Source organism: Trachurus japonicus, chromosome 16, assembly GCF_045865225.1.
Source record: "Trachurus japonicus isolate A0001 chromosome 16, Traja_1.0".
Taxonomy (NCBI): domain Eukaryota; kingdom Metazoa; phylum Chordata; class Actinopteri; order Carangiformes; family Carangidae; genus Trachurus; species Trachurus japonicus.
This window is the reverse complement of record NC_140922.1, coordinates 13,160,301-13,175,600: the sequence shown is the minus strand read 5'-3', so window position 1 is coordinate 13,175,600 and position 15,300 is coordinate 13,160,301. Positions and strand designations below refer to the sequence as shown.

Below are 15,300 nucleotides of genomic sequence, written 5' to 3'. Positions count from 1 at the left end.
CTCTCCTCTCTCTCCCTCTCTCTTTTCTTCTTCTTCCTCCTCCTCCTCCTCCTCCTCTCTGTCTCCCTCTGTCCCCCAGGCACCACTGTTGTCCACTGTTCCACTCATTCATAGTAAACACTATTGATTTTCAGCAGGGAAAATAAAAAAAAGGCCATGAATTTTAATGCCCCTATCTGTCCCCTTCTCCATCTCTTCCTATCCCCCCCTGCCTCTCCCTTCCCTTCACCCCCACCCCCCCCTCTTCTCTACCACTACCTCCACCTCCACCCCTTCCTTCCTGAGGGGAGGATAAAGAGATGGGGATCATGTGTGTATATATGTGTGTGTGTGTGTGTCTGTGCCTTATGTGTGAGTGTAAGTTGGTGGTACGGGGAGGGGGGTTGCATTTCTCATTTCCCAGCTGTGCCTCTCTCACACAACTGCCCCCCTACACCCCCCCAGCTCACCCCCTACCTACACCTCTCCTGCTCCCCATTCTATCCCTCCTCTGTCCTCCTCCTCATCCCTGTGTTGCTCCCCTCTCCTCTTCACACAGGCTTTAACTCTGGGGAGTGGAAGCAAACGAAGCTCCACACACACACACATGCAGACCGTCATCGTCACACACAGACAGGGCCTGTCCCATTATGCTCCTGTACACACACTTAAACAATTCACACACACCACAAGTGACAGAACTTGTAAGAGACCTCATTTACACAGACATAAACAAACACACACACACACACACAGCGCTATGAATGACAGAAGCCATTCACTATCACTATATTATCACTATCCTTTCAGCTTCTACGCAGTTGTATTTAAATTTACCTCCATCTCACTTACTTCCATTTTCTTTCCAATGACTTCCTGCTCTATCTTCACTCCGGTTGCATTTATACACCTACAAACAACCCCCCCATCCCACCCCCACCCCTTCCTTTTCGCTACCTCTGTTGCCCAGCCTCTCTCTCTCTCTCTCTCTCTCCTACTCTGTGTATTGATTTTGCTATAAGCGGTGTCCCGGTTGCGACAGGTTAGCGCAGACAGACAAAGGCAGACTTCATCAACCAGCGTTAAACACAGGAGCCACGTCCTCAATAATCACTCCATCACACAAAAGACGACGAGAGAGAGAGAGAGAGTAGAGCGCGGAGAGGAGCGTGTGGAGAGTATTGACGTATACTGAGGAGTAGAATAGAGGGGGAAAATAACGGTGTATTTCCAAGGTTGTCTTTTTGTTTTCTTTAATTTGTAGGAAACACAGGGACGTAATTTACCATCTGGATTAAACACAAGAGAATTCATCCGCATAGACATGAACAAACTTGTCTGATATCTTGAAACTTGTGATTCTCTTCCTGTTCTATTTGTTGCACTTGTTATTTTCCTCTGATAAACACTCACATAAATCTATCTTATTAAAAAAACTAAATTTAGATCTCATCATCATACTGTTTTTGGCATCAACATAGGCTGCCTTTGAAGGATTCTTCATGTGTAGTGCCTTTAAAAATGTTTGATTAAAGGAGAAATTTTCTTCTACTAACCTCATTATAACAGTGAGTGTACGCTGGTCTTTTTTACAACCGTCTGAACTGATGTGTGTGTGTATGAATGTGCATGTGTGTGTGTGTGTGTGCGCGTGCATGTATCTGTGTGTACGCAGACAGTTTTCATCTCCACTTAATCTCCCGCTCCTAATTCAGAGTGTACATTGAGCCGCCTAATAGGATGTGACTGGAGCGCCTGCTGCAGCGCTAGCTAGCTAGCCGCTAATGAGAGGGCCGCCACAGCCGGAGAATCAAAGCGCTTCATCAGCACTCCTAATTACTGTAAACCTTGTTAGCTGGCTGGATAGCTAACATCTGCTCTCGCTAACAAAGTATATCCATATATAACACGAAGCTGGCCTGGTGTGTCCAAATGAGAATCAAAGACCGTGCTGCTACCACACCCTGTGATTTCATTGTTCTACTCTGTGCTGCGATTGTAATTACAGCAGAGGGAGGGTTTTGTTGCTGTTCAGGTTCACATGAAGAAGCAGAGGGAAAAGACACAAGTCCGTGTTCAAAACTATTTACATTGTAACGACAATTGTTGCTTCCTGTGCCCATTAACTGTGGTTACAGAGGCCTGTTGGAGAGCTTGTGATGTTTAATAGCACACTGAGGTCTGATGGCGCTAATGTTGCCCATCTATGAAGCAGCAGGTGTGTGGACAGCAGGTTTCCATGTAGCTCTTTCTGTTTGCCTGCTCACCCCCTCTCTATCTCTGATCAAAGCACTTCCTTTAAACCTCCCCCCTCCCTCTTCCCCCCGCCACCCCTCAACTACCACCACCACCTTCTGCTGTTCCTCTCCTCTTCCTCCACCCGCCCTGGCCTCCACCTTTTCCCTGATCATAATTTGACTGATGATTACACTTGTCACTCAAGGCAGCATGTGGCCAATTAGGCAGAGGGGTGACGGGGAGGGGTGAGCAGGTTGTGATGAGTGGGGGCTGGGGGGGTGGTTGACAGGAAATGTGGGTTATAACTTTTCGAACGTTCATTCCTCTCAGGTAATCTTTTCAGCTCTTAGCCGCTGGGGAGAAACAAATATTCGTTTCTGTTCAATTTTCCCTAAGAGACTCAAGAAACATCTAAGAGCCTCTCTTTCTTTACCTCTTCCTGGTGCCCCGGCCTTGTCTCACACTCTCTTGGCCACTTCAGTATCTCTCCATGTTCCAGGGTAATCACAGACTCATTTAAAGTCACTTTTGTACACTACCTCTGACTGGTGGTTGAAAGTGCGACTGCAGACTCGGCTTTTATGGGCCTTAATGTGTCCTACAGACACTTTGGCAACCAGGCTGCTGCTGCCGAAGATGCAAGGGGAGAGAGAGAGGGAAAGAGGGAGGGAGAGAGAGAGAGAGAGAGAGAGAGAGAGAACAGGACATGAGGCCAATAGCCATGGCGACTTAACCAGGCTGAAAAAAGGGGTAACGAAAGAGGATGAAAGGGGAGGGAGGAGAGGGACGTGCACAACAAAATGGACAGAACATGGGAGTGTCAAAAGAAAGGGGAGAGAGAGGTCACTTAGTCACTCCTTCGGCACCCCCCACTCTGCACCTCCTCCCTCGTCCCCTTTACAAGCAGACAAAGGGACAGAGGAGCGCAGGCCTTGTACAGAAAAAGGAGGGGTTTACCCCTCCCTCTGTCACCCCCACCCCTTTTTTCTTTACCCCCCTTAATATTTACAGACGACCACTGAATATGGTTGGTATGGACACACGGATGTAGAGAGGGAGCCCAGGTGGGGTAATTAGCAACTCATTGGAGATGTGTTGGCTTTGTTCCAACATGCTAATTTAGACAGGAAACAAAATGTATTTCAATCTCTTTTTGTTTCAATTGCATAAAATTCCTTGTTAACTCCAGAGTATTTTTAATATCCTGTCAGGTGCTTTCACAAGCAGCGAGAAAAAGAGAGTGGGACTATGCACTTATAAAAGAAAGGCAGAGTAAGAGAGATTGCACCAGGGAATGAGAGGGAGAAGAGGTGGTGGAGTACAACAGATTAATTTCAGAACAGAGTGCTCCTGCAGAGAGAAGGATGGAGAGCAGGAAGGATAGAGGGGATAAAGAAAAGGGAAAATGCTGAGAAGAGAAAGGGAGGTGGGAGATTAAACATGCATTCAACTCTCTCAAAGAGCTGAGCTGCTTCTGGATAGTCTTTGCTTTGTATGTATATACGTATGTGTGTGTGTGTGTGTGTGTGTGAGTGCACTCCAGAGGGTTCGCGATGATGTGACATTGTTTATAGCAGACATGTTCGCTGCCTCCGCCTCAGAGCCCGATCAGTAAGCACTCTCATCCACCCTCACTCTGAAGGACAGCAGTGGAACCCTAAAGGTTAATAGGACCCCTTCATTACCATAAATCTTATCAGCTAAATGAAATGGAGAGAAGGACCCCTGATTTAGTCATCTGCTCTGCTGGGCTAAGGGGAGACACCCAATCAAACCCCTGGATTTTATTGGTCTTTTTTATTATCTAAATGTACTGGCACATGAGCGGGGTGGCAGAGGTGACAGCCTGCGGCAATCAACAACAAAAAAGACAGCTGCTGGCGAAAACACATTGTTAGTCTGTTTATGAGACCTCAGCAAATAGACTATTCAGATCTTGCATGTTCTGCTACGAAGAAATGTGCAAAGCTTTGGGCCATCTGACCAAGGGAATGTATAGAGCCTGCTGCTGAGACTTTGCACTCGTGTTCGAACGAATGTGGCTGGAAAAAAAAGAAAAAAGAAACGCACCAAAATCAACTAATCAATTGTTCAATATGGTCAGCAGGTGTTCAAAGGCTTGTTTAGACTGCCTAGTCTGATGTGGGTGATTGGCAGCATGTGGCGAGGCCAGCCCTGATAACAGCCTGGCCACCACTGACCGAGCGTCCACACACACACACGCTCACTCAGAGCTCCCCCATGTAGAGGTCAAGAACGCTTGAGTTATCAGTATGTACATCATCATCATGTTATTGAAGGAGAGAGAGGGAGAAGCAACGTGAAACACAGAAAGAGGTATAAATCAATAGCCTGGATGGAGTCAGGTGGTTTGTATGTGTTTATTCCTGCTGATATGTTGATTAACTGCCCACACACACACACACACACACATACATTCACACACACTCCGTCTTTCCCTCTGTGTGTGTGTTCTCCAGGTGATAGGTCTGATTAAGTGGCCTGTTCACCCGGCCTCTGATTAGAACTAATGCTAGGCTGTATTTCACTGGACACAGCGACCAACTGCACAAAATTATTCCTCTGAGTGTGAGTCTGGGAATGTGCATGTGCCGGTGCAATGACATAGCGTGCAGAGAACGCAACCAAGAATAATGGGTGGTCTATAGATGAATATGTTTGCATGGTTTTCTTGCTGTTTTCCGGTGTGTATGTGTCAATGTGTCTTTGTTAGAGTTTGCATATTAAAAAGCATTTGTGAAAAGGTCTTTGTTTGGTGAGAAAGCATGTGCGTGAGTGCGTGTATAGGTGTGTGGTTATGGTTATTAATACCCTAATGGTTGATGAGGATGTGCTTTGTGTGTGTGTGTGTGTGTGTGTGTGTGTGTGAGTCCTCGTCTGTTCTGTTCCCTGGAAGAAACTCAATACCACTCACTGCTGCTAATGAGCTATGGGACCTCATCAGCATTAATACTACATTAGCCTCAGCCAACACACACATCAGTGCGCGCACACACATCCACATACTATATATAAATACAAACTACTGGCACATATGCACACCTGTGCAAATCCATAAAAAGGTAAACAGTTAATAGGATTAAAAGGAATTTTCAAACCCTGCAGCAACACAAATAACATATAATGTTATCATCACACACTTAGAGACTGGATTTGGTTGGTTTAATCCAAAACCATGTAACAGGCTTAATCCGCAAGCGCTATATATCAATTTTAAGAGAACATTGTCACCTGAAGCAGGTAATTATACAAGCAAGTGTTATTACATGCTCGTAAATTAAGGTATATTGTTCTGTTGCAAAAATGATGAATATTTTATGATGAGTTTTAATATTTTTTCTTTGATCGGAGTTTGATATGGCATATGTCCTATTGCAAAAATGCATCCATTTAACATCAGATGCTGCTCTGGGCATCAGCACATTGTCAAAGTGTGTCGGGGGCATCTACGAGAGTCTAATACACGTAAATAGACGATAGCCCATTAGCTCCCGAAGCACTGTGCCATCGGCCTGCTGCATTCAGAACCCTGTGGCTGGCTCATATACTGCAATCTAATTTTACTACCACAGGGAGAGGAGAGGAGAGGAGAGGAGAGGAGAGGAGAGGAGAGGAGAGGAGAGGAGAGGAGAGGAGAGGAGAGGAGAGAGAATTGTATTGTGACAGAGAGCAGGAGGGAGTGGGAGGGAAAGGGAAAAGAAGAGGAGAGAGGGCTACAGAGAAGGAGAGAGGTAGCTTAATGCAATAAAGCATGTAGTATTGACATCTTTCTCGTGTCTATTGATTCCCCATTATGTTGCTAACAAACCCAGGTTGACATTTTGTCATTTGCAATCATGTTAACACTGCGACTTGCACGCTCCCCTCCACAAACCGATCTATACCTACACACACTAGTTTGCACGTGTGCGCACACATACGCACTCCTGCCCTCGCTTTCTCACACACAGAGCAAATGGGTAAGCACATGCATGGCCTCCCATCATGCAGCAATCAAAGACATGAGCCGGGATCTTGGACGCACGTAGAAATGTCTTGAAAGTAGCCAGGGCAGCGCAGGCACAGAAGTCCAGACATGGTGATTAATGGACTAAGACTGAGCATTTTACTGGAATACAGAGCGTGAAATATAAACATCAGATTGGCCCTTCATGATCAGGAAATGTGATGAGGAACACAAATATCAATAAATGTGTTATTGCATGTTCGTCTGTCTGAAACGCAGAGAGAAGAATATAGGCTCCTCGTGAAAGTCTAAAATCAGAGGTGTGTGTGAGTGTCAGGAAGTGTGTATGTGAAAGAGAGACAGTATGTGGTATGTGAAGGTGGTTAATGGTGTGTGACAGAAGGTGCATAGCTGAGATGAACTGAATCTAGGTGTGTGTGTGTGTGTTTTTGTAAGTGTGTGTGTGAGAGACAGAGGGAGAAAGAGAGAGATAGAAAAAAGCAGTCTCCAGTCTCCTTGATGTCCCATCATATCATATCATATCAAGCCCTGCGCTGTGTGGGAAAACCTGCGGTTTCTCCTCTATGTCCCATTAAACTTTCATACGCCAGTTAATGCTGATGGCTTCACAAACCACTTTACCACACGTACACACACATACACATACACAAATAGTTCACATAGCAGTCGCCCTGACCTGTATGTTCACAGACACAATGCCATTAAAAATAGAACAAAACCCCGGATCCGTTAGAGCGGCCCGCTACCCAGGTGGAAAACAACCTAACATGCTTGTTTTATGCTATATGATGGTCTGTCCGTTTTATGACGATGTGTGTGTGTCTGTGTGTGTGTGTGTGAGCCCCCACAGGGGTTGTGCATGACTGCTCGAGGCCTGTTGTTACATGAAAGAGAATGAAAACACAGGGGGCAGAGAGGGGTCAGGTGGGGCTGAGTCAAACACTCCTGATGTGACCTGTGACCCGGCACAGAGCTCCAACTCGGAGGAGTCAAGGAGCTGCCACCAGTCAAAGAGACAAGTTAACTGAGAGCTTGAGTCAAGGGCCCTACAAACCCCCTTCTCCTCCTAAAGCCTGCGTGTGTGTGGGTATTAAAATGTCCTGCCCCGGCTATACCAGTGGAGGTTGGGGCAGTCAGATTAGAGCTCAAGGGCACGCGGTCTGATCGAGACAACAGCTGAAGGCGTCTCTGTGGTTTGTCGACTCTATCTCAATATTTCTGTGTGAGAACTTTAATGTGATTCCGTCCCCCGTTGTTTCCCCCCTGCACACAGTCCTCATAGAAATTTCAGTTTCGGCCCTTTAAGTTTGAAAAGGACAGCACCTTGTACTGTGTTATCAAAATGGAATAAAATCAGCATAGCATTGTGAATCACTGTTATCCCACCATCTCCGGAATCGAGCAGCCTGTGTACACATCCCATCAGTTTGCCTGCTTATTCAGATGCTGGCCCAGGCCCGGGACACAGCAACATAATGGCTCATCGGTGGTTTACCCTCACCTCTCAAGCTCAAACTAGGTTTTCCTCTCCCTCCTCGTTTTTCACTCTGTCATCTACTCTTACTTTCACTCGCTTCTCTCTCTCTCTCCTTCTCTCGCTCTCTCTTCCACATTTTTTTTTTATCTCATTGTGACATTCGCCATTTTTCAACGTGCGGAGCGCGAAAACTCCTCCTCCCCGGTCTCCGCTCCCTTTGGCACCGTCCCCCTCCTCTCCAACCCTTCTCCTCTGTGTGTATATCTCTAGAGATATGGTGGGTAACAGGTCCCTCTCATCCCTCTGTTCTCCTTTTCTCTCTCCCGCTCCATCACCTATCCCTTCACTGTCATATGCCGCGCACTGTTGACTGAGTATTTGGAGTAAGGGTGAAGCATGGCAGCTCTGAAATCAAATGGGCTTGAACTGATCTGGAAATGAGAGGGCAGCCGTGAACCGGGGGGAGAGAGGGGGGGGGAGAAAAGGTGGGTGGGGGTGGGGTTATCTGGCCCTTTAAGAGCCCATCTACCGGTTAAAGTGCACACCAGCCACATTTACGCACCATTACGCACTGATACGCAAGTTATGGTATACATATGCATTAGTGAATAACTTTACTATTGGATAGGCTACATAGAGAATAAAGAGCCAGTGACTTCGTGTGTTATTCCCCATCACTTCCCTACACGCTGCAGTCCTTCAGAGCGCACATGCAGGAGGACAGAGGCACAATTCGAGCCGGCGCATCCTTCCCTCTCCAAAAGGGTTTGGTGGGGGAGGAAATGGGCTGAGCAGCTGTTGCATGTCTGAGAAACAGTCGAAGCTGCTGGACTGAGCTGGAACTCTCTCACAACGACAATCAGTGACACACTGAAGCCGGCCTGGCTGCTCCCACCATGCGTCCTTTTATTCCGCTTCAGCGCAAATGAAACGCAGACGGCACCCCAGTCCCAGCCAGCAACCCCCCCCCTCTCCTCCTCCTCCTTCTCCTCCTCCTCCACCACCACCTCCTCCTCCTCTTGCTCCGTGACTCCCCTCCGCTTTCAACCGTGCAGCAGCCAAGCAGCGACGGGACAGGGCGATGTAGTCACTGGAAGTCTATTTCCAGCGAGTGTTTACAAGATGCGAGTCCTGTCTGTCCCCCAGCCTGACCAACACGCGAGTGGGAGCGAGCAAGTCACCAGCGAGGTTGGACAAGCTCAGAGCCGAGTCCCAAACAAATCGTCTACACGAATAAAAGCACCGTGACAGAACAGTGTGAAATAATAATAATAATAAAAAAAGAAGACAAAATAACTGTGTTTTTGCTCTCTCTGCTCTCGTTCGTTCCTTCTCCTCCGTGCACCTACTCTCCTTCTAGCTCCCTCTCTCCCTGCTTCCACCGGCCCAGGAATCGATCTCCGCAGGATCGATAAGTTGGCATGAATATTCCCTGCCTGCCGAGAGTCTAGTTGGGGAGAGACGGAGGCTGAGGCTCAGGCGCAGGCAGTGGAGGAGAGGGGAAGGATGGGGACGGAGACGGGAGAGAGAAATACTCGGAGAAAGGAGAACATATAGGCGGCGTGGAAACGACCGAGCACACGGGTGGAACAGTGTCGCATCGTTCCACAGAGCGGACAGCACGCAAAAAACAAATAACGTGGATATTTTGTGCCGTTCATTTTCAATCAAACTGGACGTTCCGGCAGCTCTCGAGGGGGGAAATCTTCCTTTTTTTTATTTAAACAACCGCCCCGCGAGTGTTAAAGGACCGCTTAAAGCCTCGAAAAGGAGCCGGAGGAGAGTGTGTGTGTGCGTGAGCGTGTATAAGTGGGTGTGTGCGCCGACTGCTCTCCCCGCTGCAAGTGCATCGGCACCGAGCAAGGCGGGGCTGGGTCTGCATGGCTGACCGACATGGAGGAGGTGTAGCAGGGAGAGAAGAGAGGCGAAAAAAGAAAAGAGAAAAACATGTCTTACCGGAGTTGGAGCGGAGAGCCAGAGGGGACTTGAGACGCCAGGCGTTGAGGTCAGGGGCAGTTCTCTGAAACACGAACGGCACCGGCAAGGGAACAAACATGATCTTCCTCCGGCTTCTTGTTTTGATGCGAATAATGTGAGAGAAGTACTGTAACGATGAGCTCTGTCCTCTTCTGAAGCTTCTGTGTCTTGGTCCGGTGCTCTGGTAGACAGCTTTGGCGGAATATTTGGCGTGGAGAGCTCGCAACGTTCGCCGTTAGGTGTGTACACATGTAGCCCAGCTGCGCACTTTTATTTACATTTGTGGATGTCGACTGGTGGCCGGCATTAGTTTTGGTGTAAATGTGCATAGAACATAGATGTAGGATGGTCCCTTGAGTGCAGCGGTTAGCCTATTACAGTCCCAGACTAACACACAGACGGATAGAGAAGGAGATCCGGACCTCACTTTCTACAGGCTACAGGAAAAGAAAAAAAAAAAGTTGTGTTTCAATTCCAGGCCCTATTGTAGTATAGCTTTGGGATAATAAAAAAAAGAGGCTGTTGTGTCACCTGCCTGTCGTGGATGCACCTGCGTCTCTGTTACCTTTGCACTGCTAAAGCGTTCTCCTTGAGTAAACATAGAGGCCCGGGAGGTTATTTTCTCCTCTCACTCCTCAGCACTAATGTTTCCTGTAGGTGTGAAAAGGCATGAGAACAGTCGCTAGCCTACTCCTCTAGCATCACCCGGCCCCGGCTTCTTCGCTTTGGTTTTTTCGCTTTGCAATTTGAAAACAGCACGAGAAATGATGACACGTAGAAAAACAAGACAAGTGTTAAAAAGGCCAGCAGAGTTAGAAAGTCTTATTTGGATTTCTGTTATATTTGGTTTGATCTAGGCTATTGTATTTGGTCTCTAGCTGCACGCGCTCCCTCTCTCTCTCCTCTTTGCATGAAGGCTACATATAAAGACATTCATCCGCTCGCGCCAAGCAGCGGATCGCGTCGCGAGCACATTTACAAAAGAAAGGACACAGCTTTATTAAAGGCGATCATCAATTAATAAATTAACAAGTGGAGGAAGAGGGGGTGGGTGGGGGGGTGCTATCGCGCGCACGCAAACGCACTCGCACACACATACACACACACACACAGTCGCTCTCTCACACACACATACGCACACACACAAACAACGCGCGCACTTGGCCCTGACGCTCCTCCTCCCTCCCTCTCTGTCACAAGGCAGTAATTAAAACGCAATCAATCGATAAATAAATAAATAAATAAATACAACCGGATAAATAAATAATAAAACGCGAGAAAGAAGAAACACTGGAAACACAAAAAAAAAACACCACGGAAACAAGAAGGCGTATATAGAATCCGGTTATGTTGTCGCGTATTTTTCTTTTCTTTTCTTTTTTTTTATCGGAACACTTGCCTATCTCCGTCCATCCGTCTGTGTGTCTTTTTTGTCTGTCTGTTTGTCCCCGTTATTATTTGGGAACCCCAATAGCTCATTCGACCCGGCTCCCTCCAGGATTGTAGCGATCTGCCACTAGGCTGGCCGCAACATTGAGGCGAGAGAGGGACCCGCTACTACTCACACATCACCACCCCACCCCCGCACCTCCCTCCCTCCATCCATCCCCTCCTTCCTCCCCACCACCACCACCACCACATCCACCCTCCACCCACCCCCCTCCTCCACCTCCCTCGTTTTCACTACCGCTGCAAAAGGTATCCTGTATTGATTTCTGGATTTTTTTTCCCCCCCTCTCTTAATAATACCAGCTATAATGATGCCAATGGTGATCAGTGCATTACCGCCGGCCTGCTTGGGAAAGGGGATGTGGACCCTAGGAGAGAATCCATGGAAACCTATATGTGCTTAACGTTAATACCGTCCAGGATACCCAGCATGCACGCAATTAAGTTATCGCATCAGTGCTCCGTTTAATAAGCCCTCCTGAGCGGTACGAGGGAGCATCATTAGGTTATTCAGATAGCCTACAGGAAGGCAAGAGCGACCACTGCTGTTCCAAGCCAAGAGAAACGTGAAGCTGCCCCACAAGCTGGAAAAAATGCATGTTGCTGAATGTTCAACCTGTGTAAACTAAGTGAACAACCCCCCCCCCCCCCCCATATGCATGACCAACTGTCATACTGGCATTGGGAGTGAGTAAGTGTATAAAAACGCACACACACTACAAATAAGAGAGCCAAGGTGTCAGGGGATGAGGTGATCACCACCCTCCTCCTCCTCCTCCTCCTCCTCCTCCTCCTCCTCACCCCTCCTCTCCTCTCCTCCCGGATCTTGTTCCACTCTCGCCCCGGCCACGCATGCCGGCCTCCCCAGCATGCCTCTCTTCGCCTTCTGCCCTCTCCCCTGCCCGGGAACGACATGTTACACGCTGTCAATTACAGGCCAGCATCAGTCAACGCCGACCGCTTACACACCAGATTATTGTCGATATAGATTTTTAAATAGAAAAATCTATACCTTAAACATCGCAGTCAATACGGGCAAATCAATGGGAATGAGCGAGCTCTTGCTCCTGAAGGGCCTAAAAGCTCCATCCCGCAGGACTGTTTATACCTGCTCACTTAATGCTGCGCCTGATTAGGCCTGTTTTAATGGAAACTGCACATAAAATAAATGATTTTCCTATCATCACCAGACTCTCCTTTCTCTCAATCATCAACAGACGACCACACTGTCAAGAAATGTGCACTGGTCACTAAAGTGGCATATTCTTAATTATGAAAAATGTCTCATCCCCTGTAGTAGACAACCAGGTTTTATTGTCCTTCTCCCTCTGCTTCACGTATGACAGATGACATCTGCAGGTCCAGAGAGGAGGGGAAGGGAGCAAGAGGAGGAGAAAGGAGAGAAAAGGAGGAAAGAGAGAGAGAGAGAGGAGTGAGGGAGGAAGGAAGGAGGGGAGAAAAACTGATAGAGAGGAGTAAGATGGGTGAGCAATGAAGGGAGAAGGAGGGGAAGGAAGGTGAGGCAAGAAGAGGAGAGAGGAGAAAGGATGAGGAAAGGGAGAGGAGAAGTGACTAGTTGTCCTTCAAAGACCCCCTTCTCTCCACAGAGGGAGCCATGCGCGCCCCCTTTCCCTCCTCCCTACACTCCTTCCAGACAAAAGCAATTATTTCTTGTAGAATGTAGTGTGGTTGTGCGCGTCTGTGGAAGAGAGGGATGGAGGGAGGGTGTGTGAGATTGAAGGAGGGGAAAATAAGATGGTGTTGGAGGGGTAGCGGAGGATGGGGAGGCGAGGAGGAGGAGGAGGAGGGATGCTAACACCTAAAGCATCCACCCCTTCATCCTCCGCACACTCTTCTGGCGAAAACTCTTCTTTTTCCCTCAATCTGACACAACCGTAAAGACAAAATAACAGAAAACCATCAACCCGGTGTTAACACGCGTGACGACGCACCTGCACACAGATTTTTAGAGCTATTCACAAAGATGATGCTTGGATCTCATTAATCTACAGCAGGTGTTAGAACTAAAAAAAAAAACTTTCAAGGCAGAAAGAAACTTTCTTGTTCAGTGTCTCTCGCACATTTGTGGGCATGTGCTGAATTTTGATTTTCACCCAATTAAATATATTTTCCCTCATCATGTTCTTCAATGGTTTGCACTGTTGGACAAGTCAAATACACACACTCCAACTCTCAGAACAGAGGAGTTATGATGCCAGGTGATGCCCACCACCCCTTTTATCTTTGTTCCTGTCCTCCTGTCCGTCTCTGCCAAAGTCTGTCTGCGACTGACCACCTAAATTCTGGGGTCTGCCCCCCTCAGTGTGTTTCTTGCTTGGTGCCTATAGGGCCCCTGTAGCGAGTCAGGCTCCACAGTTTTTAGTCCCCAAGGACCAAGAGAGACCCAAGGGTCCGAGGGAGAGGGAGAGAGAGGGAGAGAGAGAGATCTCCCTTGGGGGGCCGCTCCAGCCAATAACCCCTGCTGGACCGTTCTCATCGGGGGCCCATACAGTCCTGATTGTCCACCTCCCTCCCTATCAAGCCTCCCAATCTATACAGAGATACATAGCTAGTTCCATTGTTTTCTGGGCTGTATCTTCCCCCTGCTGTATTGAAAAATGCTCTTCCAAAATTGTCTCCCTCTCTCTTTTTTGCCTCTATTTTTTCAGATGGAGAAATACTGTAATGGATGTAATATTGGATACGGGATAGTAGCAGCAAAGGTCAGGGATTAAAGATGATTACTGTATATTAGGTGTTCAATATATACTCTTAATCATTACAGAAATGTAAAGAATGTATTTCTATTGGAGTGATCTTTTTGAAATCTGTATTTTGTTTCTACACTAGTATTTTTTACTATGTTTGTATTTATATTTAAAAGAAAATTATGAAATGAAAAAGACTTTAACAACAGGAGGATACAACATTTGGTTCTTATTTTTTCTTTGCTGCACCTTAAAAATGAATTGCTGTTTTTACAACAAAATATAAAAAGGCCAGAATTTTAAACAATTATCTTTTGCAAAAATTCAAAGCTTTTGTTCAGGTACAAAATAGACCTATGCCATTTATGATTTTTTCCATTGTAACAAATCTACTTTGTATCTGTTTTCCACTATTCTGTCAGAAGATTATAATATGAAATGTACTCCTCAATAAAAAATAGTGAATAAATTGATACAACCTTTCCTTTCTTTTCTTTGTTTAGTTGGCACATGGGAGCAATGATTAACAACTTTCATTCATGAATGGTCAGATTAAATTAGAACAGACTTCACACAATATTCATTTCATGGTTTAAACAGTTATGTGAGCCTGCTTCAAATATCTGGTAGATGTATGTGAAAAGTAAATATACATCTTTTTGTGTTCTCCTCCTTCTGAAAAAGCACGTCATTTACAGACAGTGGCTCAGTTACATGGCTTTTCCCGCCTATAATAGTTACAAGCAAATATATTCATAGGAGGCAATTTGTTCAATTCCTCACCACAACATGTTTTCCATGTCATGTGCTGTGGGTCAGAATGTGGCATGAAATATTTATCCAATCAGAAAGAGCTAGAAGTATCCTTAGGCTATACATTAGTCATAACATGGGCCATGCATTAGTCATATAGTTTATTGCACTCTTGGTAATTGCCTGTTATTCATTTTGAATGATTGATTTGACCGGTTGAAAACACAGTGTGTGAATACTGAGTAAAGTCATTTTGATGGTAACAGATGCAGAAAAAAGCAAAAGCAACCACAAGTTCTAACCACCCAGCAGACAGCATGTGGGAGGAAATTGTTTGTTTTGTGTGTGTGTGTGTGTGTGTGTGTGTATGTGTGTGTGTGTGTGTGTGTGTGTGTGTGTGTGACCCAGCTCATCCGCGGGTGTTCGCATCCATGTCATGGTCGTAGTTAAATGGTGATGTCATGTTGACAAACGAGCTGGTTGAATTAAATTCTCACTCATAAATAACGGCGTCGGTCGGGAATCAATAGCAGCCAACAGTGGCGTTACTGGCTCTGTCAGCGGCCTAACAAGGCCCTATTAGAATGGACAACGCTCTCTCACTGTCGCCCTGTCCCATCTCAGCCCAGCAGCACAAAGCACCGACACACTCTTCTCATATCCTCTCTGTACACACACACACACACACACACCAATAACACACTGCAAACTGCAATATTCACATAAAGCCA

General features: G+C 46.7%; 1 protein-coding gene across 2 annotated transcripts in view; it reads right to left on the bottom strand.

Moving 5' to 3' along the window:
* Positions 1 to 9,943, bottom strand: part of pou2f2b (POU class 2 homeobox 2b) — a 39,336-nt gene extending 29,393 nt beyond the window's left edge. The window contains exon 1 of one of the 2 annotated variants that reach the window (XM_085801651.1): positions 9,639 to 9,943. In XM_085801651.1, the coding sequence (XP_085657777.1) occupies positions 9,639 to 9,738 (100 nt within the window). In that variant the 5' untranslated portion in view covers positions 9,739 to 9,943. The remainder of the gene's footprint in view (positions 1 to 9,638) is intronic. The other variant, XM_085801652.1, reaches the window with a different exon arrangement.
* Positions 9,944 to 15,300: the final 5,357 nt, after the last annotated feature.